This window comes from Lissotriton vulgaris, chromosome 1_1 (genome assembly GCF_964263255.1).
Source record: "Lissotriton vulgaris chromosome 1_1, aLisVul1.2, whole genome shotgun sequence".
NCBI lineage: Eukaryota > Metazoa > Chordata > Amphibia > Caudata > Salamandridae > Lissotriton > Lissotriton vulgaris.
In genome coordinates this window covers 1,763,045,264-1,763,069,578 of record NC_141685.1, presented here as the reverse complement: position 1 = coordinate 1,763,069,578, position 24,315 = coordinate 1,763,045,264, and the positions used below count along the sequence as shown (strand labels likewise).

Sequence of the window (24,315 nt, the reverse complement as noted above, 5' to 3'; positions counted from 1 at the left end):
ACCTCCCCTCCTAATCTCCGGAGTCTTTCTCTCCTTAGTTCTATTGTCTGCGAGACACATATCTCCCCTCTATATTTGTTCCAGCGCCCCCACTTGGGGTCCCATTTACGTGGGCACCCCCTTCCTTTATAGACTTTTTTGTGGCAATCATGGCCTGGTCCATATCTATAGCCCAATCCCTTAGTAGCGGTACGGTGTCCACACCCAATTTCTGAGCAATGTTTTGTTTCGCTATACTCCACGCCATCGTGGCCCATGACTGTTCCAGCTTGTGTGTGGTCTGTTGCTTCCCAAATATTGAGGAGACACAGTAAAGGGGTTGGGAGGATAGATTTGTCACAGGTCCTAGTCAGCTGTCTGGTGACCTCCGTCCAGTATTATTGTATGTGTGAGCATTCCCATATAATATGCAGGAACGTCCCTTTCTGGTTACAATGTCGGAGGCAGCGGTCATCAGATCGTCTGCCTAGTCTGTGTAGTAGTATAGTATCAAAAAATACTCGGTGAAGAATTTTAAGCTGCACCAGGCGAAGCTGCATCGGGATGGCCACATCCCGGGGCGATGACGGCGCCTCCAGCCAGTCTTCGTCGGGTAGTTCCCCCAGCTCAGCCTGCCAGGACGTCCACAGTTTGACCATGGGATTGGCTCGGTTATTAATCCATGTTTTGTATGTGAGGGAGAAGGCCTTCCGGGGAATAGGATCCAACAAGAGCCTGTCCTCCAGGGGAGAGTAGTCTGGGAGGGGAGTATCTTTAGGAAGGGCTGAGTCAATGGCGTGACAGATCTGAAGGTAGCAATCTCTCTGTCTCCGCTAACTGGCATTTAGTTTGAAGGTCAGAGAACGTTGCCTTCTTGCCCTTAACCCATAAGTCGCCCACCGTGGAGATCCCTATCATATCCCACTTTTCAAAGCCAGCACAGGTGCTGAGTCGACCCAGAATACCTGGTTCCCATAGGGGCGGGTGGCCTTTGTAAGGCGGCCCTGCCATCCCATACGCCTCTGCGCGCCATTCCAGACCTCTACCGTACGCGCCCTAGGACCAGTCAGACACAATTTCCTGGGGTTCGTGTACAGTGCTCTATTGAAGCCCCCTTTCCCCAATGGCCAGTGGTCAGTGCAATAGCTGGGGTCCTCATGGCACCCAAAGACCCACTGGTTGATGCAATGAAACCTTCGAGGGGTAACGTGGAGCATAAATGCCGGCAGGGTGAAAATTTGGCCAGCGTAAACAACTTCCTGAAAAGAAGACTGAGTACGCAGAACCAGTTTGTCAGGGAAGAAGTTGGTGTGTGTGGTGAATGAACACACAGAGTATGAAGCTCAGTCACATGCTGAACTAAGGATATGGCAACGAGGACAGCAGTTTTGATGGCGAGGAGCCGTACTGGACAACTGTAGAGTGACTCAAATGGAGTACACTTCTGATAAGTAAGGGAAAGGTTGAGGTCCCATTTGAGCATCACAAAAGCAGAAGGGGGAAACATATGTTGCAGCCTTTAAAAAAAAAAAGCATCACAACAGGTGATTTAAATAAGGAGGGCTGATCAGGCAACCATAAGAAGGCCGAGAGGGCTGAATGGTAACTTACCTGTGCCTAGAACAAACAATAAAACATTGGACTATATAGGGCCAATCTGGCAAGTGCCGCGCCAAATCACAAATTCCTGTAGGAAGGTAAAAGGTGTTAAGCTGTTGCCACTCAATCTCCAATCATGAAGGTGGAGGTTGTGAAGCCTGGGGTAGAGAATCCAATCTTTCTATGGCCACAGCAGATCCTTCCAGAGAGTCAGCCTAATCAACTTCTGCCCCGCATTATAACATATCTATCTTTTATGTCAATCAGTGTTTCCTCCATGTGAAGAGAAGTGCCCGGCCAGAGCCTAATCAGCACGCCCCTAGCAAACGCCGAGTAACTCGTGGCATGTAGCTGACCCCTCCACCTCCTCTCTAAGTTCCTGACCAATGTCCCTGCTAAATGTGTCTCCTGGATAAGCGTGACCTGAACGTGATGTCTCTTGAGATATGAATAAATTAAGTATCTACGGGAGGGGTTATGTATTCCTCTCACATTCCACGTACATATTTTAATTGGGGCCATGGTTTCGCTACATAGGTGAGTTTACGGCGTGTACGCTGCATAAGGATCGTGCTTGTGGGCGAGGAAGAAACTCTAAATAATGACTGTTGCTAATCTGTCTCATCTTCAAAGAGATAGTGGCAATGACCCAGCGCATGTTGAATGGCATGACTGTATCCAACTAGAAAATATAATACCAAAAGGGCGAGAATGCAACTAGCAATCGTCCAAACGTTAGATTTATCAAACGACATTCCAACAATGTCAAGGGGGGTTGCTGCACAGGCGGTGTATGTTTACAATACAGACAGGTTTATGTTACCCCTTAAAATTCCCAATATGGAAGGCATATACTGGGGCAATCAATGCAAATGTAGGTCAGGCCTGTATGCCTAACTATTCACCTGTTTACGGATAAACACAAGTCTTTAAGTCCCATCCTCACTACACCACTTTACGCAGTGTGTAGCAACCTCAACAAATAAACTTTACAGAACATTTTTACATGGTATTCGTATACGAGGCCATATGTACTTGCGTGTATGTCAGCTTCATCACAATCAGCACGTTCTGGAAGTACTGAGACAAAGATTAATGTACATCGTCTGTGGTTTGTGGCATGATCTTTGGGAGGTCTACTGAGGCTTGTGAATAAAGAGTCTCTTCGGATAGTTCCTCTTCACTGTCTTTCTCCTGTACGCTGGATTCAGATGAAATCTCCCCTTGCGTCCCACCAATTTCCACTGCTACCTGTAGGGCACTTTGTTGGTCTTGCTTAATCTGTTCTTCGTTTGGTCCAAGAGATCGATGTGTTCCCTGCAGATTCCCATGTGTCCAACCATTTGCCTGCTGCCTCCAGGGGGCTGAAAAATTGTGATTTGCCTTGACCTATCAGCCTTAGTCTTGCTGGGAACAGCAAGGAGTATTTAAGGTCTTGCTGCCGAGGAGTTTTAGCCAGCACCCCATGTGCTCTCTCAACAACAAAATGGGGGGGGAGAGTGGGAATCTGGAGGTCAAGGACCTCAGCCACCCTAAGCATAACCAAAACCATAGCTTAGGGTGTTGATTCTTCCGTGGCCGGACCAGCAGGGGAGAAAAGTGCAACGTCAGAGATGTGGCAAGCCTAATAGCATCTTGTAGGACCTTGTACTAATTGCCATCAGCATAGGACTGAGCGAACTCATCACCCTGAATAGGATTGTTAACTGAGTCAGTGCCAAAAAGTGAAAGCTGGGAATGTTGCCTGCCTGGTGATAAGGCGAGAGCAGAAACTTTAGTCCGATACGGTTGCGATGTTGACCACATTTAGACTGTTCTCTGGTCGATGTTGGAAAGGACAATTGGGGCCATCTCTTCTGGCAGTGAAGTCAACATCGATGTGCCTGCAGCTATCGGCACCGTAGGCGGCTTCAGTACTGGAGCTGAAAGCGAAATCAGTATAGAGGGTCTTTGTGACACCGAGGGCAGTCCCGTCTGGAGAAATCTAACTGGAAGGCCTCTCAGCTTCATGGGTCCCAAAGGTGAGCCAGTGGGAGGTGGTAGAGATAGCTGTGCAAAACTGGATGAAGGCCACAAACCCTGGAAATGCTGGAACCAGCTTTGGATGTTTTTTTTTTTTTAATTTCTTTATTGAACAGCTGTACAATCCACTCTTACATATACAAGGATCAATAAACTGAGTTGTTGGAGACACAGAATACTGTACATACATTAAACAATCGTTCAGAGGGATCAGCAATAATTAACGTGATGAATGTCGATTTTTTGCTTAAAGACAACTCAGAATGGTGAAAATGCATTGGAAGGAGTTCAATAACAAAAAGGGAATATGTAACAAAAACCAGAGAAAGAAAAGAAAAAAAGAAAGAAAAAGGAGGAGTGAAGATGAAGTACATATCTGCGTATGCGAGAGAGAGGAAGTGGTTTAATCTATACAATAAACAATTTCCTAGAAACATTTTCGTCGTCATAGGACAAATAGCATCACATATAAATCAGAGCATTCCGCCATGAACACAAGTGTGGGAAAAAAGTCCTCTTATGGGGATACCACAGTAATTGGTGACCAGCGCGGGGCCTCAGGAACCATTGTGGTGTATGCATTTTTTAAATACCACAATACCATTTAAAGGGGCGTGTGGTACAGGCAGTAGCAAAGGTGATATTACTCCATGCACAAAGTGTCTACCCCACTTCCTCAGGTACTATGGAATTGATGGACTGTGACTGTGAGTCCTGGGAAAGTTTTGCGATATACGTGCGATATGGCCCCCAAATGTCTACTGGGCGGGAGGTAACTGGGACCATCGTGGAGTATTCCTCAATGTTGACGTTGCAGTAGGCCATGCTACGAAGCCAGGCCTGGGGGCTTGGTGTGCGCCTGGAGCCCCAAAGTAGTGCAATCTCTCTCTTAGCTAATAATAAGCCGATGGCCGCCAGTTTGCGGGAGGCGGGTGGAAAGTTTACAACGTATCCCAGTAAAGCTATCTCAGGGGTAGGTGTAAGCTCCAGGCCCAATATGGTCCCCAAAATGCGATAAACCTGAACCCAGTAGTCCTGAAGCAGGGGGCATGTCCAGGAAAGGTGGGAAAATTCAGCATGTGGGCCTTTGCATTTAGGGCAACAGTGCGGCCTATTAGGGTCGATCTTGTGGGATAGGTCAGGGGTATGATACATCCGTCTCATAAACTTAAAGGGGATGAGCTTGTGTCTGCTATTAACCAGCTTTGGATTTAACTCCAAAGTCGGCCAACTTCGGGTGCAGGAAATGTGCTGTTGGCGCTACCCACCCGCTTATTTAGAGGAGTGGGAATGGCGCGAAGGAGCAGAACACTGCTTTGATTTCTCATGTTTCTTGAGCTTATTTTAGGATTTGGAGCGCTGTGCAGCTTCGTCGGGTCCGGGAAAGAACCTTCGACTTGAAACAATCTTGCCACTGCGTCTTCTTTTTTTAAAAAGAATTCCAAACCTCATCCGCCTCCGACCCCAGTAAACAGAAAAAACAGGATGTTGTTACCTTTACTCTATTTCTAGAGACGTAGGCAATCGAAGTAGAGCCTCAAAAGATGCCGCCCATCTACCGGTAGATGACACAACCTAAAAAATGTAACTGACCTCTCGTTTTAAAGGAGAGGGTGGTCGCACTCCCTTCTGGTTGATTGTAACCAATGGCTGTGGCTGATAGCCCAGCAAAGAGAAAGCAAGAGCCAGCACAGTCAGAGAGATTCCAAAGAGGCATAATAATAGGATCGGAAAAAAAGTAAAAGAAAAGAACAAACATTTTTTTTCGAAAGTAATAACACACCAACTTAAACCTCTAAAGCAACAGTACTCCATTAGAATCACCCCTGAACTAATGAGGACACCAGTTAAGCAAACAGTCCCATAGTGCCTTCTTTCTACTGTTCTGCAATCCGACCAAATCAGTTTTGGAGGTCTTATATAAGGAGGATAACCAGTCTGAATAAGGGGGGGAGCGGATGCGTAGCCTCTACCCATCCCCTACATATTTCTCGTCTAGCCAGCTGGATCGCGTAAAATAAGAACTACACACAGGGTTATTTATTTCCCTCTAGACTTTCTAAAATAACAAACCGCCCTCCGGCCAGCTGTAAGAAGTGCGATTTGGTGAGTGCCTCAGACATCCAGAAGTTTAAAGATTCCCCAGCAATTTCTGAATTCTGGCAGAGTGTGGGGGCTACCATAGCTGATATGTTGGGGACACCAGTCCATATTTCTCTTGCCCTGATTATTTTTGGTATTGCTAGAGGAAATACAGGTTCAGCCAGGGGGTGCTTATTTTTTGCCACAGCGTCCTCTTGTGCTTGGTGGTGTAAAGTTTTGCATTGCATTCCCTGATGGTCTTAGAGTTCAACACACAGTTCCTGCAGGTCTTGATGCTGTGGCTCAATCCCAGTCACCACAGGCAGACCTTGCCGGGGGATTGGTCACAAACTTTTTTTTGAGACTGTCCGTACATGGCGTAAAATCTTTGGGGGATGGGGGAGGGGTAGCATGACATCCCTTGCACACTGTAGAAAATTTGACAAAAACTATTCTCTGAGAGACGAGAGAAGCTCCTGATCTGCGCCTGAGAGCATGGAAAGAAAGAAACTGATGTGAATGCTTGGGAGTGGTACCTTTATAGGCACTGCATGTCACTTGCGGAGCAGAACGGTATCAGTGGAGAGCCCTCCAGCGCACAGAGGTACCTTTAAAAAAGTTTCTCGATCCAGTCTGACACACAGGGAATATTCAGAAGCTGAGGATTCTGCAGCTAGAAATCTCTAGCAGCAAAATACAGTTTCTTTGCTTAAATGGACTATCTAAGCAAGTCAAAACATATGAGTTAAACATAATGATGTAAACTGCCTTTATTCATATAGTGAACTGCATTAATTGCCTTTCCAATGCCTCCTAGTCCAGCTGACCAGACTGCATAAAATAAATATCTAAAAATATTTTGTTTATCTATTTTTTTTCTGTTACCCTTTAGTGTATATTTCAAACCTTTTGTATCAACAGGCTAGTTTTCATTAATTTGCATTGTTTTCATTTTACTTTTCCATCTTCTGGGACACAGGCAGCACAATCATGGGATATTTTTTTGGTCAAGGATCAGTGAACCAATAGAGATGCAAAACAGTAGAAATCTTAGCACTTAGAATTTATAATACGGAAGAATCCAATGCTAAATGTGCTACAAACTACCCTCTCATGCGTCCCTTCCAGTAAGTTAGGAGGGTATAATTTAATCTACAGCATTACAAGCTGTAAACCAGTTGCTAGAAGTAACTTACTCAGTTTGCAGCATGAACTGTGTATTGACTGAAAAGAAGTGCCCCAACCTCAAAAGCGGTAACCTGCAGGAACAGTATGGTGATGTTTGGAACAATATTTTTAACTTGCTTCGCACACCTGTGCTTTCTGTCAGTCCTGAACATCTACACAATAATGTTTAGTAAAGGTAGATGAAGACTGAGTAGCGTGCGAGTCTGCTTATGGTATGTAGACTACGAAAGCTATTTTGGCTCACTTTTGCGAGCAGAATTTGTGTTAGGGGTAGTAATACAGTGTCCGGTAGGCTTTAACTTAACAATTCAATGCTCCTAACAATCCATTTTATAATACCTGCCATAGAGATTAGGTAACATAATGCAGAGTATTGTTGATTTTCTGACGGTAGTGTGGTCTATGTAACACATAATAGTCATTCAGCCCTTCTAACATCTATTGTTTATAGTTATCTCAGAAAGGAATTGGGGCTTTGACAAAAAGGATTGCGAGTCAATAGATTGAATGACATGAAAAGGTGAAACCACCTCTAGTAGAAAAATAGGCTGCATGCAAAGGCTACCATACCCATATGAAATTGCCTGAATGGCTTTTCAACAAGCAAAGCCTGAATGCTTGTTTCATTATGTATCCTAGCAACCCAGAGCATTACTTTTCAGGAGTGCAATTGAAGAAAGCAAGAATGGAGCAACTCAAATGGCACTCTCATCAGTCTAGAACGGACTTCATCCCCTTTTTTGGCTCTGTAATAAACATTTTAAGACCAAATACAAAAAAAACAAATTGATGTCCTGTTTTGAAGGTATGTTGCAACTTTCAGATAGATTAATAAGTATGGATGTATATTTCACTCCAACTTTTTTCCAAAAGTAGCTGATCACATACTGTACTATGGCCGTTACAGGGTTGACGTTTATAGAGTAGTGCAATAGCTTCCAAAATATTTCCATTTAGTCATATAATACTATATGCTATAGTGGTATGTTTTCTACCTTCCTTTCAGATTTGCATGCACACCTGTGGAAGTTGAAATAAATAAGCACTTTAAAAAAAACTCTGGTTCCATACCTCTAAACGGGGCTGTGCATTCAACTGTTATCCATAATGCTGACTGAGCAAGTCTACAGTTGAGGGAAGTTTTTGATATGGATATGGATGCATGGAGATCTCCATGAGAACTGAGAATTAGCTTAACTGAATCTTGCCTCATTTTTCACACTGCATAGAGGGCCACAAGAAGTTAGTAGAGTAGAAAATTGTACAAACATTTCCCAGACCAGTCTTCCTCTAGTGCATTCCTAAAGACTAGGTGTAGGAAAGTGGGTGTCTGTTGCAGTAACCCCCCCCCCCTCCCCCCACCCACACACACTTTTTTGCCAGACTACTGATGCGCTTTCACTTGATGTAGCCTGGGTCCCTGCGTCTCAGGTTCCCAGGGCCTGTGTTCTTTCCACAAAACTAACCAAATTGGCATCTGTGGCCACAGGTCAGTCCCTGGTAAATGGTACCACAGATACCCAGGGCACTGTGACTAAGGAAGACCTCTACTGGCTGCAGCACTTATTGTGCCACCCTTAGAGGCCCTGTATCTTTACACACACACTGATGTTGCAGGCTGCGTGTTTTGGTGCAGAACAAAGTGAAGAGTTGTGATGGCACACATGCCTGTGTGCCATGCCTACAATCCAGTGCCCTCGCATAGATCAGTCACCCCTCTAGCTGGGTGCCAAATGCCAGTGGCGAGGGTATAGGTGCATGAGCCCTGTACCCCTACAGTGTTTAAGTCCATTCTTAGACTTTGTAAGTGCAGTGCTGCCATTAAGAGTATATGGTGCTAGGAGCTTGTCATTACGAACTCCCCAGCACCATCATGGCTACACTGAAAACTGAGAAGTTTGGTATCAAACTTCTCAGCACACTAAACCCACACTGATGCCAGTGTGGGATTAAATGAAAAATGCACACAGAGCGCATCTTAGAGATGCCCTCTGAAAACTAACCTACCACTAGTTTCCAGGCTAAGTTGCTGCTTTCTGCTGTCACCAAACAGTCATGTGTCTGGACCCCTGGGTTAAGAGCCTGCTGCTCTCTAGGGCTTGAAATAATGCACATCCTGGAACGAGGTGCCAGACTCCTCCCCCAGGATTGTCAGAGTTCATAAAGGGGAATCTTCAAAGGCTTGCTGTCTTTGTGAGCTTCCCCAGGCCACTTGCTGCTCTCAGCAACTGGTCCCCACTGGTTCTGACACCCACTTTGGGTGGGAGAACCGGCGGGAAAATCAAGTGAGGAAGAGAGGTGTGCCCACCTGCCAACTCCACCTTTCAGGTGGGGGAGGCGAGGTGAAGCACAACTCTCAGTCCACGCCATCTTGAAGATGGGGGACTCAGCCAACCAGGGACAGGCTCATGCCTCCCTCCCACTGGAGTGTGGCATAATAGGGGATGTACCCACCCCAGGAAAGTGACCCCTTGGTCCCTATCTTTTGCCTACCTGTAACGTCCCTAAATCTAACCTTGCTTTCTCAGACAAGAAGAAACTACAAGAAGGACGGAACAGCCGTGCAGCAGCTAACAAGAGGAAGACACCCACTGACTTGGCCCCAGCCCAACCGGTCCGCCTCCCCCTCGAACCTGCTCCTGCGAAATCCTGGTGTGTCCTGCAGCCAGCAACCTTGAAAACCCCAGAGGACCTGCCTGACTTCAATTACAAAGACTTTGTCTCATGTGAACACCAGATTTGCTCATCTGCAATCTCTGGCCTTAGCCGGAAACCGCGAATTGGCATCACTCTGCACCCACCGTCCACAGCCCTAGTTCGAATGAGCAAACCCCACAAGGAAGTCACCCCGGCGATCCTGACCCGAGATCCGGCGACCCCTGACCTACCTCACACCTCCAGCTGACGCATGCAGCCTAAATACCGAATATCTCCCCAACCGCGACCCGGAGCTTGTAAGAAGATCCGACCCCAAAAGGCACCCTTGCACCCGATGCCCCACGTCCTTGGGTGCCCCAGCCGACTGTGCCTAACCAACACCGAACTTCCCAACTTACCTCTCGAAGTCGTGGTGTCACCCAGAAGACCTTTCTCCCCAAGCCTGCAGTCCCTTTGCAAACTGGAGGTTCTCCATTGAAAACAACAGGGTGCCCAAGTTCGAAACCGCACCCTGCACCCGGCCACCATAGTGCTGCTGAGGATGCACCTTTGGTGCTACTTTGTTTCCCCATTTGCCCTGAACTAAAGTCCACAAACCAGTGGCCTGCTAGTCAGCAGCCACCAACCGGAGACCCCCTATCCCCCATTTGATAAGATTGGGCCTCAGCACTTTGCACCCGGCTTCCCTAGTGCCGCTGAGTGTGTAACAAGAGGGCATCCTTGACCCTGGGGGATCCATGAGTCTACCCCTAGAACCTCAACTCCCACTACTAAATACTTACCTCAAAACCGATAACACTATTTTCCTCCTTAGGATAACATTGACTGTTTTTCTGTGAAAAGTTTTTAAGTGTGGAGTTTGAGAGACTAAAGAAATTCTTTAAAATTGCATAATCTAACAAAAACGATTTTACCTACCTGTTTTCAGGAAATGACCCAGAGTAGTATTTAGGTATGCTACTCTGTGTAACCCTAGTAATCTCAAAAGTTACTTACCTGCTATTTTACTAAAAACGCCTATTCAAGTCTATGTACTGCATTTACTAAGTTTTGTATTTCTCTGCATCCATACTGTAAATCAAATCAAAGTGCATATACAATTATCTTTCAAACTGTATTTCAATTGCATTACTAGTGTAAAGTAGTTATTGCTTACCTGTGCCAGGCTTGCTTGGTTCAAGAAAATAAAATAACTAAAATAATGTTTTTATACAAAAACAATTGGTCTGAAGTTTAGTCTTTGAGTGTGTGAATTCATTTGCTGACTGAGTGTGTACGACGACACTACCACAAATATAAAGTAAGGTTCTATCTAACTTTACCTCTGGCTCTCTTTGGGGTTCCACTGGACTCTGCACACTATACCTCTCGTTGGTATAGAGAGACCGCTTCCTAAAGCTCCAAACCGTTGTTCATCCCACACAAGCTCATACCTGACTTAACACTTGAAGGCGTATCTGTGCTCGTGAGTGGACTGTTAGGTTTCATGGTTTAGCCATGGCTTAATCTTGTTAGTAATGCAGCGTTGTTGGTGTTCATGCCAATACTTTGACTCCTTAGGGCGGCTTTGCATGTTGTAATTGTGGGTACTACCTTGTTTCACTTTGTTCCTTAGTTCATTTTAGTTTCTTTCTCACCATTTCCCTGGTAACTTTGGTTTTATGCTATGTATTTTTTTCCTAATTTTTGTGATTTTTTTTTTAAGGTTGGATGGGAGGGGAATGTGTTGTGTTGCATGGTATGCTGAGAATGGAATGCTGATGGTGGAATACTGGAGGTGTAATCTTCTGTGTTTGGCAGTTTTCAGGTTCTCACAAGTAGCTCAGTCAAACTCATATCAACCATACAGCTGTGAGCTACTTTTCCCTTTATATTCATATTGGCAAGAGGGGGAATCTAATTGAATTGTGCCAAAGGAGAATTCTGGCCATAGGCTAATAAGCATTTGGCAGCTAGTAATAATATATATCTCCCTTATCTGAAAAAAGATAAATGCTCATATCCTTAAATATCACAAGGCAGCATCAAATGGGTGCTAAATCCAACCAGAAATACAGCAGCAGTAGTTGGGGTTTTGATGTGGGGTTTTAGGTATTAAGTGAGCATGTGGGCTTAACTGCTGTGCTGCAATACGAGTTCCAGGCAAGTCGCACCAACATAGCAGCAGGGTCACAACCCTTGTTCGATTTTTCAAGTGTTCGATGTTTACATTCAGCCAGAGAAGGCTAGCAGAAGATTCACATGAAGTTAGTCTAGATTCAAATGTCAGTTTAAGGAGCTTCTTTGAACAATACACCATCCATACAATCCATAATGTAATCCTACCATGCAGCCCAGCTTGATATTTGCATAGCGCTATTGCCATTCGTATGGTCCTGCTGCTCTGGAGAACGAGAAAATGAGAAATAGGTTATAAGGGAGGGTAGACGAGTAATAAGCTGGCTGGAAAAAAAGTAACAGCCTGGAAATAGCAAACACTCTTAAAGAATGCAAGATTAAGTAAAACAGGAAATGTAAGCAGGAACAACCTAGTTACCTTAACTCTTTTACACTTATTCCAAAATCATTGCTTGTTTTTGCCTGAAAAGTTAAGAACATGACTACAGGGCCAGAAAGGATCTGTTTCAATGTCCATTGCTTATATTCCTACAAAACGTAAGCAGTATGGTGTAAAAAGACCACATCCTGAACACAGAGCAGTGGAACACATTTTATAAACTAAAATATGGAAAACCACTGCTGATATGGATCACATTAAACATTTTCCGCTTTACTCATCAACAAGTATTGCAGTACCTCCAGGAATGGTGTACTTACCCACTGGAGGGAACCATGTTGTTCAAAGAAAGAGGAGAAAATGAAAGTAGCGCTTCACCGGCAAACTCTGTATAGTGGCGCCAATGTGTGTGTTTGTGATTAAAACCACTCTGGCCTATTTGCGATCCCTCTGTATTGCTTTATTTTGGGTTTTTTTGTTTCGCATTTTGAACAATTTTTCTCCCTCCGTCCCGAGGCTGCTTTTTGGAATAGAAAAATGTCAGAAAAAGATGAAATTTACATCCAAAGTGTTTCTTATTTGGATCAATATCACAGGGGAACAAATAAAGGAGAGGAAAAAGAGGGTAAGAGCTGTTTGTTAAAGTCATGGTTTTTAGCAAGTGAGCTGGAGCGAGATGGACAGAAAGGGGTAATAAGAGTAAGAAAGGGGCAGCTGCCAGCAGCAGAGTAGAAGTGAACACTGTAGTGAGGTAGGCGGTGTGAGAGGAGTGTTGTGTGGGGGGAGGGGGGATGGGTTTAAGCATATTTAGAAGGGGGCCACTACACCGCTGTGAGGCCGATAAATCCATGGGATCGGTAGGTTTTATTGCAATAGGACCAAAGACAAGCCGAGGAGCAAACTTAAACATTTTCACTATACGCATCAAAAAAGTATTGCAGTACCTCTAAGAACGTGTATTTCCCCACCTGGGAAAATCAATGTTGTTCAGAAACTCTGTAAAGTGGCACTATTGTGTATGGTTGTGAATAAAACCAATCGGAAATTTGGCTGTCTTGCTTTATTTTGTGTTTTTTTTATTTTTCGTATTTGGAACCTTTTATTTCTCTCTGTCCTGAGACTGCACTTTCGAAAAGAAAAGTGTCTAAAAAAGACTTCTCTGTTGAAAAAGTGGGTACAGTGCAATTTTTGAGTTCTGCAATGTTATCCTATGGAAAGAAGAAAACGTTCTGCTAACCGGTAAAGTACTGTAACTTATGGTACCAATATCCAGAAGTTAATGTGAGTGGTGGGCAAGGTCCAAGGCAGCACCAGCAGTACACCACCAGCGATAGGGGGGCGGCTGGGTGCAGGGTGCAAAGCTGCATTGGGAGGCCAATAGGCTTCTATGTAGATCGGTCACTGCGAAAAGAGGCTGCAAGCTCTGGCTAGAAGGCCAGTCGGGGTGAACCAACAGGAAGGTTAAAATCACATGATGCTCAGGGTCGTAGGAACACCTGGGGTCCCCTTCTCTACAACCTGGGGGAAACAGATGCAGAGGTGACTTTAGGCGTCGGGTTGTCTTACTGGGAGCAGTCATGGTCTACGAGGCATGCGTGCAGGCAGCTTAGGGAAGTCCACAAGGGGTGAAGGAAGCCACAATGGACTTGAGTTCTGGAGGGCTTTGAGACCTTGTTGACACTGTTGGCCCACTTCAGTAAAGGCCGGGGGCCTTAGACACTTTGCTTAGGAGTTCCTGCAGGGTGCATAAGAACAGGTCTGCTGTTAATGGAAAGTCTTGGGTCTTTATCAAAGGCAGGCAGTCCTCCTGGTTTTGTAGAGTCAACAGCTGCAGGACAAGTCGACTTTGGTGCAGTTTTCAGCAAGGGATGTAGACAGGCCGACAGGGTTGGTATCAGGTCCGGTGTGTCTTGTCTCCTCTCTGTGTTTGCGGCTCTTCTCTGTGTCCTCTCTCTTCTTACGTCATCAGGATCTGTTTCTCTGGTGCCAGTGACTCCCTTAAATACTCAATTTAGTAGAGTTAAGGTAGTAGTCATTGGACTACTGACGTTTAGGGTCATTATGCCCCCCAATATGACCGCATCCTGTGGGAAATGGGCGTAACCCTGTCCCAGAATTCCTATGTATGCCATCGCAGAGATGGCTACTTCTGAAAAATCTTGTAAACCTCAGTGTAGCCCACCTTAGGGATGGTACTAGCCTGGAGGTGGCATGATACCTAATATACCTGGTGCAAAGGGGGTTCCAGACAAAGTGGGGTGACTTCCTCTCCTGTGAGGAGAATCAGACTTTCATTCCAAAGGGGGCAGCGCTTAAAGCTTGCCGGCTTGGGAAGGCTAATCAGCAGGTCATCCTGAGGGAGGGGGTGTTAAACCCTCTTCCCAGACAGGCTTTACTTCTGGGCCTCCTAAGAGCAGAGGCTCTCACCCTAGGAATTCACAGCAGCTTTTTTGGGTGGCAGGCTGGAGAAACCAGTCAGGCAGGTTTGCCCTCACATGTAATATTCAGCACCCTACCTTAGGGCTGTCAGGCCTGCTGTAGGGGTGACTTACAAATATTACATGCTGTGTTAGGAGTCATGTCACACAGGGATGTGTGACATGTCGTGTTTTCACTTTTGTTTGCACCAAAACACGCAGCCTACAATTGCACCTTGCATGTGATTGGTGAGGGATCTCTTAGGGTGCCACAATTCGTGCTGCTGCCCTTAGGGACTCTCTTTAGTGCCTCAGGCCCTAGGTACCAGGGTTACCATTTACAAGGGACTTACAGTGGGTGTTAAACGTTTTGCCAATTGGGGAAATAAGTGTACAGTTTTGTAAAGAGTTCTGGCACTTGGGACCTGGTTAGCAGGATTTGAGTGCATTTCCGGTCGAAATCACATTGTTACCAAGCAAAAAGTAGGAGTGACCATGTCAAAATAGGCTACTGTCCTACAGTTGCCATTGTGAATGATCATTGGTACTTAGTTATAACATTTTCATGTATACTCTTTTATCCATTTGTATTAAATTTTGCATTACATTTTATGTTTAACATCATTTAAAAGTAATACATACATTTTCCTATTGTCTTGTTCGAATAGGGCGTCATTACGGAGCAGTGACTTGTGAAGGGTGCAAAGGTTTTTTTAAAAGAAGCATCCGGAAAAACCTTGTGTATACTTGCCGAGGGTCAAAGGAGTGTGTCATCAACAAACATCATCGCAACCGCTGTCAGTATTGTCGACTACAGAGGTGCATTGCACTGGGAATGAAACAGGACTGTAAGTGTGAACACAATCTGTTTCCATTTACTATGTTGTAAAGAACCCGGATGAATCAATGAACTTAGTAAACATGACTAAAGACTGCAATATTTATCAAATGTAGAATCCTTTAGCAAATATTATATTTTTCTGTTACAGTAGCTGTCAGGAGACTCAAAGCAGCATTATGTGGGGATGCTATGTTTGAATTCGTATTTTAATCTTCTTGCATTTTTTTTCTGGCAAATTTTGCATTTAACATTGGCCTTTTTAACATTGGCCTTTCTGTAGAGATGCCAACAGCTTTAAGACTTGTACCTAACCTATTTGGCTGTTTCACTGTTGGTCTGTACATGCAAATATTTCTGTATTTCCACATCAGGCCTCCTGACTCACCTAATATTTCACTACTTTCACGGAGCCTCAGTACACCTGCGTGTGACATATTCTCCTTTCTAATAGGCTGCAGGACCACACCCTTGCTTCTTCCAGGGGTTTCTGAGGTTGGGGAGGGCATAATGGTAGCTGTAGATCAATTATAATTAAGGAATGTTTTTATTCGTGTGCTTATACATAAAAGCAGTAAATTTGATTAATTTGTGGACCATTATGGGAACCAGTTTGAGGTGAGTGCCACATCTCATCTAAACAGATTGCTAGTCTGCTTTGTGGTTAGTGTACTACAACTTCAGCTCTGAAGTAGAACAAACCAGGAATATCTTCTTTACAATCCATCATGTAGTTGTTCTATGTTGGTGATGCTGTTAAATTAGGTGTAAAAAAGTGCTGTCTTTCTGCATGGTTGCCCCCACTTTTCGCTGAACTGCTGATGTGCTTTGACTGAGTGTGCCCTGGGCTCCTGCCAATCAGGTACCCAGGGCATATGTTATTTCCCTAAAACTGCATTGAAGCCTATACCCAATTGGCATCTCCGGCCACAGTTCAGCCCCTGGTAATGGTACCACAGGTACCCAGGGCACTATGACCAGAGAAGGCCTCTAAGGGCTGCAGCAATTATAGTGCCACCCTTAGAGGTCCCTGTGTGCCATGCCTACAGCTCACTGCCCTGGCATAGATCAGTCACCCCCTCTAGCTGGGTGCCCTATACCAATGGTGAGGGTACAGGTGCATGAGCCCTGTACCCCTACATTGTCTAAGTCAATTCTTAGAAAAGCTACAGTGGTTCTGTTGGGAAACAAATAATTCCTTTACAAAGACATGTTTCATTCAAATGGTATCATACAATTGTGATACTCATGGAAAAAAAACCAAAGAAGAATGCACTTCTTAGCATAGCAATTTTACTTCTTACTGAATAAGGCAATCAGAGTATACATTTATAAGGCTGTCAAGAAATAAATGTATGAAAATAGTGACATAGATTACAGTGAGGTGAAATGCTCAGTGACTGTGGTGATGTGAACGTATTATATACAGGTGTGGGAGTAAAATATTTACAATTGATCAAGACAGGTTTACAAATGAAAAATGGTCAGAACAACATTAATTAATGTCTTTGGTAGATGGCAAAAGTGCTCATTATTCACAACCATGAGACTTATTATAGCTGAGCCAGAGTTGACGCCGACGTTTCAAGCCTGATTGATTGGTGTCAAAGCGGGTCTTCTTCAAGGTTAAAGGTGTTATAGACAGCTCAACAAGAGGGGTGAATTCCCTTATAGAGGCCTCTCCAGGTCGGGGCTAGGGGTGGCCTGATGAAATTCAGGAAGACGCAAGAACGATTTGGCTGGAGTTTCGTTGTGATATCAACGTGATCCTCGATACTGTGAAAGTGGGCTGACGTAATTATTCATCAGCCTCGGTGAAGCAAACGTCCTCCTCCAGCGCCAGTCTCAATGTTCTGACCATTTTTCATTTGTAAATCCATGTTGCTCAATTGTAAATATTTTACTCCCACACCTGAATTATACCATTTGAATTATACATGTCTTTGTAAAGGAATTATCCGTTTCCCAAAATAACCACTGTAACTTTTCTGATGAATACCCAGGTTCTGAGGAACGCAGGTTACCCCATTTTTTGTACATAAGTCCATTCTTCGGCATTGTAAGTGCAGTGCTGCCATTAAGAGTATATGTTGCTGGGAGTTTGTCATCATGAGCTCCACAGCACCATCATGGCTACACTGGAAACTGAGAATGTTGGTATCAAACTTCTCAGCACATTAAACCCTCACTGATGCCAGTGTGGGATTTAATGAAAAATGCACACAGAAGGCATCTTAGAGATGCCCCCTGAAAACTAACCTACCACTAGTGTCCAGACTGAGTGGCTGCTTTTAGCTGCCACCACCAGACATGTTTCTGGACCCCTGGGTTGAGAGCCTGCTGCTCTTGGGGGCCTGAATTAATGCACATCCTGGAGCGAGGTGCCAAGCCTCCTCCCCCCAGGATGGGCAGGGTTGACAAAGTGGAAGCTTCAAAGGCTTGCTGTCTTTGTGAGCTTCCGCAGGCCACTTGCTGCTCCCAGCAACTGGTCCCCACTGGTTCTGACCCCCACTTTGGGCGGGAGAACCAGCAAGAAAAACAAGTGAGGAACAGAGGTGTGCCCACCTCTGCCAACGCCACCCTCGGGGGGCGAGGTGAAACACAACTCTCAGTACCTGCCATTTTGCAGATGGGGGACTTTGCCATCCAGGGAAAGGCTTACGCCCCTTCCCACTGGAGGGTGGCTTAATAGGGGGTGTCCCCACCCCAGGGAAGGGACCCATTGGTACCAACCTTTTTACCTACCTGTAACACCCCTAAATCTAGTATTTAGGGGCAACCCTGAACATTGCTTCCTCAAACAAGAAACAACTACAAGAAAAGAAAAAGAAGCACCAAACAGCCGTGCCGACGCTAACAAGCGGAAGACGCCCACTGACTTGGCCCCCAGCCCTACCGGCCTGTCTCAACCTCAAACCTGCTCCTGCGAAATCCTGGTGTGTCCTGCAGCCAGCAACCTCGAAAACCCCGGAGGACCTGCCTGCCTTCAACCACAAATACTGTTTCTCCTGTCAACACTGGATTTGTTCATCTACAACCACTAGCTTCAGCAGGACACTGCAAAGCTGCACCACTCTGTACCCGCCGTCCACGGCCTGAGCTTGAGTGGGCAAAAACCCTGAGGAGGCCCCCCCCCCCCCCCCCCCCCCCCGGCGATCCTGACCCGAGATCTGGCGACTCGTGACCTGCCTCCAGCCGATTCCTGCTGCCTAAATACAGAGGGTCCCCCCAACCACAAGCTGGTAAAAGATCCGACCCTAAAAGGCACACCTGCACCCCACGCCCCCTGGCCTTGGGTGGCCAAACCGATCATGCCTAACCAACCCCCAACTTACCTCTCGCAGTGGTGGTTGCACCCAGAAACCTTTGTCCCCAAGCCTGCAGTGCCTTTGCAAACCGGAGGTTCCCCTTCGTAAACAACAGGGCGCCCCAAGGTCGAAACAGCACCCTGCCTGCACCAGGCCACCCTGGTGCCTCTGAGGGTGCACCTTTGATGCTACTTTGTTTCCCCATTTGCCCTGAGCTAAATTCTATGAGCTTTGCTCCCACAAACAAATGGCCGCTCCTCAGGAGCCACCAACCGGAGGCCCCCTATCCCCATTGGATAGCATTGGGCCTCAGCACCCGGCAACCCTAGTGCCGCTGAGGGTGTAATGAGTGCATCCCTGACCTTGGGGGGGCCCCTGAGTCTACCCCCAGAACCTCAACTTCCACTACCAAGTACTTCCCTTAAAACTGATAACACTATTTTTCCTCCATAGGATAACGTTGACTGTTTTTCTTGGAAAACTTTTTAAGTGTGGAGTTTGAAAACCTAAAGGATTTCTTTAAAATTGTACTATTTAACAGAAACAATTTGACTTGCCTGTTTGCAGGAAATGTCCCAGAATAGTATCCAGGTATACTACTCTGAGTAAGAAAAGTAATCTAAAAAGTAACTTACCTGGTCTTTTACTGAAATGTCCATTCAAGTCTATGTACTGTATTTGCAAAGCACTGCATTTCTCTTCAACATTACTGTAAGTTAAAACAAAGTGCATATACCATTACAATCCATACGTATTACAACTGTATATTTACTGAAAAGTACTTATCACTTACCTGTGCCAGGCTTGCTTGGTTCTAGGAAATAAAATAACTAAAAGAATATTTTTAAACAAAAACAATTGGTCTAAAGTTCAGTCTTTGAGTGTGTGAATTCATTTGCTGACTGAGTGTGTACAACACATGCTTAACACTGTCCTCTGATACTGCCTTACTTGCCGACCACACTACCCCACAGTAGAGAGTAAGGTTCTATCTACTTTTACCTCTGCCTACCTTTTGGGTTCCACTCGACTCTGTGCACACTATACCCCACTTTGTTATAGTATATACAGAGCCAGCTTCCTACATTGGTGGATCAACGGTGGGATATACAATTTTGCATTTGTTGGACTACTTGGTTACCACCAGATCACACAACAGACCTCTTAAATTGTCTTTTGAATTACGATTTTTCAAATTGGCAATTTTTTGTAAAATTACTAAAAGTCTTGCTAGGGCCTTGGTTAAGTCCCTGTAGAATTTTAGAAAAATAAAGTGTCACTTTAACTGCGGTTAGAGGGGTTAGAAATCTTTTTTAACAATGTCTCAAAACAAGAACCCAGCGGTCAGTGAAAATAATCACAATGGCATAGAGGAGATGGTTGAGGAGCTCACCCCTTACCTTCTCTTGTCTTTCAAGGAGTTAAGATCCCTATGCAAAATTAAAAAATATAACCATGGGATTTATTGAAACATGCACCCAGAGGGCATCTTAGAGATGCCTCATGAAAACTAACCTACCACTAGTGTCCAGGCTGAGTAGCTGCTTTCAGCTGCCACCACTAGACCTGTTTCTGGACCCCTGGGTCGAGAGCCTGCTGCTCTTGGGAGCCTGAAACAATGCACATCCTGGGACGAGGTGCCAAGCCTCCTCCCCTAGGATGGGCAGGGTTCACGAAGGGGAAGCTTCAAAGGCTTGCCGCCTTTGTGAGCTTCCCAGGCCACTTGCTGCTTTCAGCAACTGGTCCCCACTGGTTCTGACCCCCACTTTGGGCAGGAGAACCGGCGGGAAAAACAAGTGAGGAAGAGATGTGTGCCCACCTCTGCTAACTGCACCCCTCAGGTGGGGGAGGCGAGGTGAAGCACAACTCTCAGTACCCGCCATCTTGCAGATGGGGTGACTCAGCCAACCAAGCAAAGGCTTATGCCCCCCCCTCTCACTGGAGGGTCGCACAGGGAATGGACCCATTGGTCCCAAACTTTTTACCTACCTGTAAGACCACTAAATCTAGTATTATGGGGCAAATCTGAACCTTGCTTCCTCAGACAAGAAACAACTACAAGAAAAGAAGGACTAAACTGCTGTGCCAAAGCTAACAAGAGGAAGACGCCCATTGACTTGGCCCCAGCCCTATCTGTCTGTCTCCACCTCGAACCTGCTCCTGCGAAATCCCGGTGTGTCCTGCAGCCAGCAACTTTGAAAACCCCGGAGGGCCTGCCTGCCTTTGAACCACAAAGACTGTCTCCTGTGAACACCGGATTTGTTAATTCGTAACCTCTGATTCCAGCCGGACACTGCGAATCCGCACCACTCTGCACCCGCCGTCTACAGCGCGAGCTCGAGTGGGCAAACACCACGAGGAGGTCACCAGCGTTCCTGACCTGAGATCCGGAGACCTTTTCACCTGCCTCAAGCCTCCAGCCGATGCCTGCAGCCTAAATCCGGAAGGCCCCCCCCCCAACCGCGATCAGGATTGGTAAGACGATCCAACCCTAAAAGGCACCCCTGCACCCGACGCCCTAAGGCCTTGGGTGGCCAAACCGACTGTGCCTAACCAACCCCCAATTTACTTCTCGAAGTGGTGGTCGCACCCAGAATTTTTTTTCCCCTAAGTCTGCAGTGCCAATACAAACCAGAGGTTCTCCTTTGCAAACAGGGCGCCCGACGTCGAAACAGCACCCTGCACCTAACCGCCCAAGTGCTGCTGAGGGTGTAACAAGAGTGCATCCCTGAACCTGGGGAGCCCTAAGTCTAACCCCAGAATCTCAACTCCCACTACCAAATACTTACCTTAAAACAGATAACACTATGTTCGAGGCATATGAGCTGCAGATTCTACACTTTGCATTAGATCGCCACCTGGTGTTGGGCTCGGATGATTGCATGTTGTTGTCGTCTTGGAAAAAGTATTTGTAGTCACGAGATAGGTGACTCCTCCCTTGGACGATAGTGCCCATGGGCTTCGGCTCCATCCTTAGATTGTTTTTTTCCGCCACTGGGTTCAGATGTAACTTTTCCGCTCCGCTTCGAAATCTACCTTTAATAGTAGTTCTACGCGAAGAAACTTTCAAAACAACTTCCAATATCAACAAACATCGACTCGACTTCATCAGCTTGATTCCGGTCGTCGACGCGGGCCGTTGGGCCTATCCACGCTGTGAGGCCAACAACTCATTGAAAGGACGCCATTCAAAAGATGCCCCGAGTGTGGAGCAAAGTTTCCACACAGTGACCACCACGAGGTCTGTAACTTGTACTTATCGCCAGAACACGATGAGTCAAGCTGTACAGCCTGTGCATCCTTTCGAGCTAAAAAGACTATTCGAGATCTGAGGGCCCGTCGACACGACATGCAGAGATCGGAACCAGTGGATATCTTCGATGAAGAAGTTCCACTCATCCCAGAAGATCCAGACGATCTCCAAATCGTATCCGGTGCAGACTACTCCAATGACTCCATACCATCGGGTCAACGCGTGAGTACTACTGCCCCTGCCCTATATCCAGCACATAAACGAGGGCAAAGGTCAACACTCCGCCTCCGGGGCCCAGTCGCGACCTAAAGAATACTTCGAAAGCCCCGCCATCGAGCCCGGCTCCGAAGGAAATACTCAAGTCTTCCGGTAGCTCCATACCGAGCAAACTGCATGTGCCGATATCTCCAGCTCCCACGGCACCGAAACCAAAAGAAGTCCCGGTTCCGAAACCGTTGACTTCAAAAGACAATACGGCTCCAAAAACAATGAAGCCTGCTACTGACGCTTCGAAGCCGACAAAACCAGCTTCCACTCCGAAGCCAATATCTTCGGTACCGAAACCTACATGGCCTGATTCCGATGCTCTCAAGCCCACGAAACAGCCTTCGACTCCAAGGACAATTCCCTGGTGCCGAAATCTACGCCAAAGGACCCTATCACAGCTCCTAAGGCTAAAGACAAGCAATAACCACGTCCGGAACCGAAAAAATCGGCGCCAGCAGTGGTTCCGCAAGGAGAAGACCTTTTTGAACCTGATCCTCTACAAAAGAAGATCTACATTGATCCAAAGACCGGTCATGTATCCACTACACCACACAGGAAGAGGAAGTCCGACACACCACCTACACCTCCAGTGCCTGTCAAGAAGGCGTCTGCCACATATCCTATGCTCCCTTCTTCTCCTGTACTTCCTTCTCCTTCACCTCCTCTTCCTCCTAACATTTCACCCCAAATTTCTCCTCGAAATTCTCCTCCTCATTCTTCACCACATACACCTCAGAATGATGACGAGTATAGCATTGGGGGAGGGGTAGACCCAGATAAGCCTTTTCCCTAGCCAGGCGATGATCCTGACTGGGTGTACCCAAACCCACAGGATGTGCCAGATATTTCTGACCCACATACATACATATCCATCCAAACCTTCTCCTCCAGAAGACAATATTGGGTTTGGACAATTACTTAATAGGGCTATGGATGGTTAAAAACTTCCTTAAGCTGAATGGGGAGAAAACGGAGGGCCTCATTTTTGGGGGCAAAAGTGAGACCTGGTCCATGGACTGGTGGCCGTCTGTCCTTGGTGCCTGTCCCTTGCCGTCCTTTTCTGGCCGCAACTTTGGGGTCATATTGGACACCTCCCTCTCCCTAGACAAGCAGGTCAGTAGGACTGTGTCCACCTGTTGCAATGTTAGAGGCATGTGGGCTGCTGAATTCATATCTGTGCATAGATCGCCGCCTAGTGTTGGGTCCGGATGATTGCACATTGTTGTCCTGGAAGCGTCTTCGAAGTATCACAAGATAGGTGGCTCCTCCCCCGGACTACAGTGCGCATGGGCATCCTCTCCATCCTCAGATTGTTTTTTTCTGCCATTGGGTTCAGATGTAATTTTCTTTACTCAAGTTCGGAAACTTTTCTACAGGCCAAAAGGCCTTCGGGTCGTTGGTATTGTTTCGATCGGTGCCGAGATCTTGTTCCAGTTATTCTTCAGCAGGACGTCGAAGAGAGCCGCGTGGCCTTTTCGACTCCGGAGACTGATCGTCGATGGAACGGAGCCCGTTCAAACGATGCCCCCTTTGTAACTCTAATTACCCGCACATCGATGTACACCCGGTGTGCAACAAGTGTTTATCACCGGAGCACAATGAGGACAACTGTCTAGCTTGTGCTCGATTCAGATCAAAGAAGACGCTTAGACTCTGACGTGCAGCAAGGCAAACTATGTCGAAGCCAGCGCCCGACCCGGTGAAGATCTTCGATGCAGAGGACGATGAGGTCGTCGAGACTGAGGATCCAGAACAGCAGTCGGATCTCGGCTCGGAGCATGACTCCAACTATTATGAAGACGACGAGGAGAATGTTGAGGATGAAAACGTCGTCGAGGTAAGGGACGACGTATCCCCCATCGGAGCCGTTGATGACGACTCAAGCGATGAACCAGGCCCAACAGAGGGTACAGGGCCCGAGACAGACACTCAAAGACTTCCAAGGGCTCAGGTCGAGGCATCGCCAGAAGGCCTTAGCCAAGATCATGAAAAACATTCTATAGCCCCGCGTCAAGGCCCGGCTAAGAATCTATCACATGAGCCATCGGTCCAGCTACTTAAAACGAAACCGAAAGCCATCGAGTCAAAATCGAAACCGAAACTGCTGAAACCAGTCTTCGGTTCGAAGAGCTCTACCCCATCGGAGTCGTCTAACAAAAAAAGTGTTGACGACCCTGTGGGGTCGAAGGTGAAGAGTGTCGAACCGA

General features: G+C 46.3%; 1 protein-coding gene across 2 annotated transcripts in view; it reads left to right on the top strand.

Annotated features, from left to right (window-relative positions):
• NR2C1 (nuclear receptor subfamily 2 group C member 1) overlaps positions 1-24,315 on the top strand; it is a 477,706-nt gene that overhangs the window by 174,299 nt on the left and 279,092 nt on the right. For both annotated transcript variants that reach the window (XM_086919061.1, XM_086919062.1), the window contains one exon: positions 15,111-15,290. In XM_086919061.1, the coding sequence (XP_086775187.1) occupies positions 15,111-15,290 (180 nt within the window). The remainder of the gene's footprint in view (positions 1-15,110; positions 15,291-24,315) is intronic.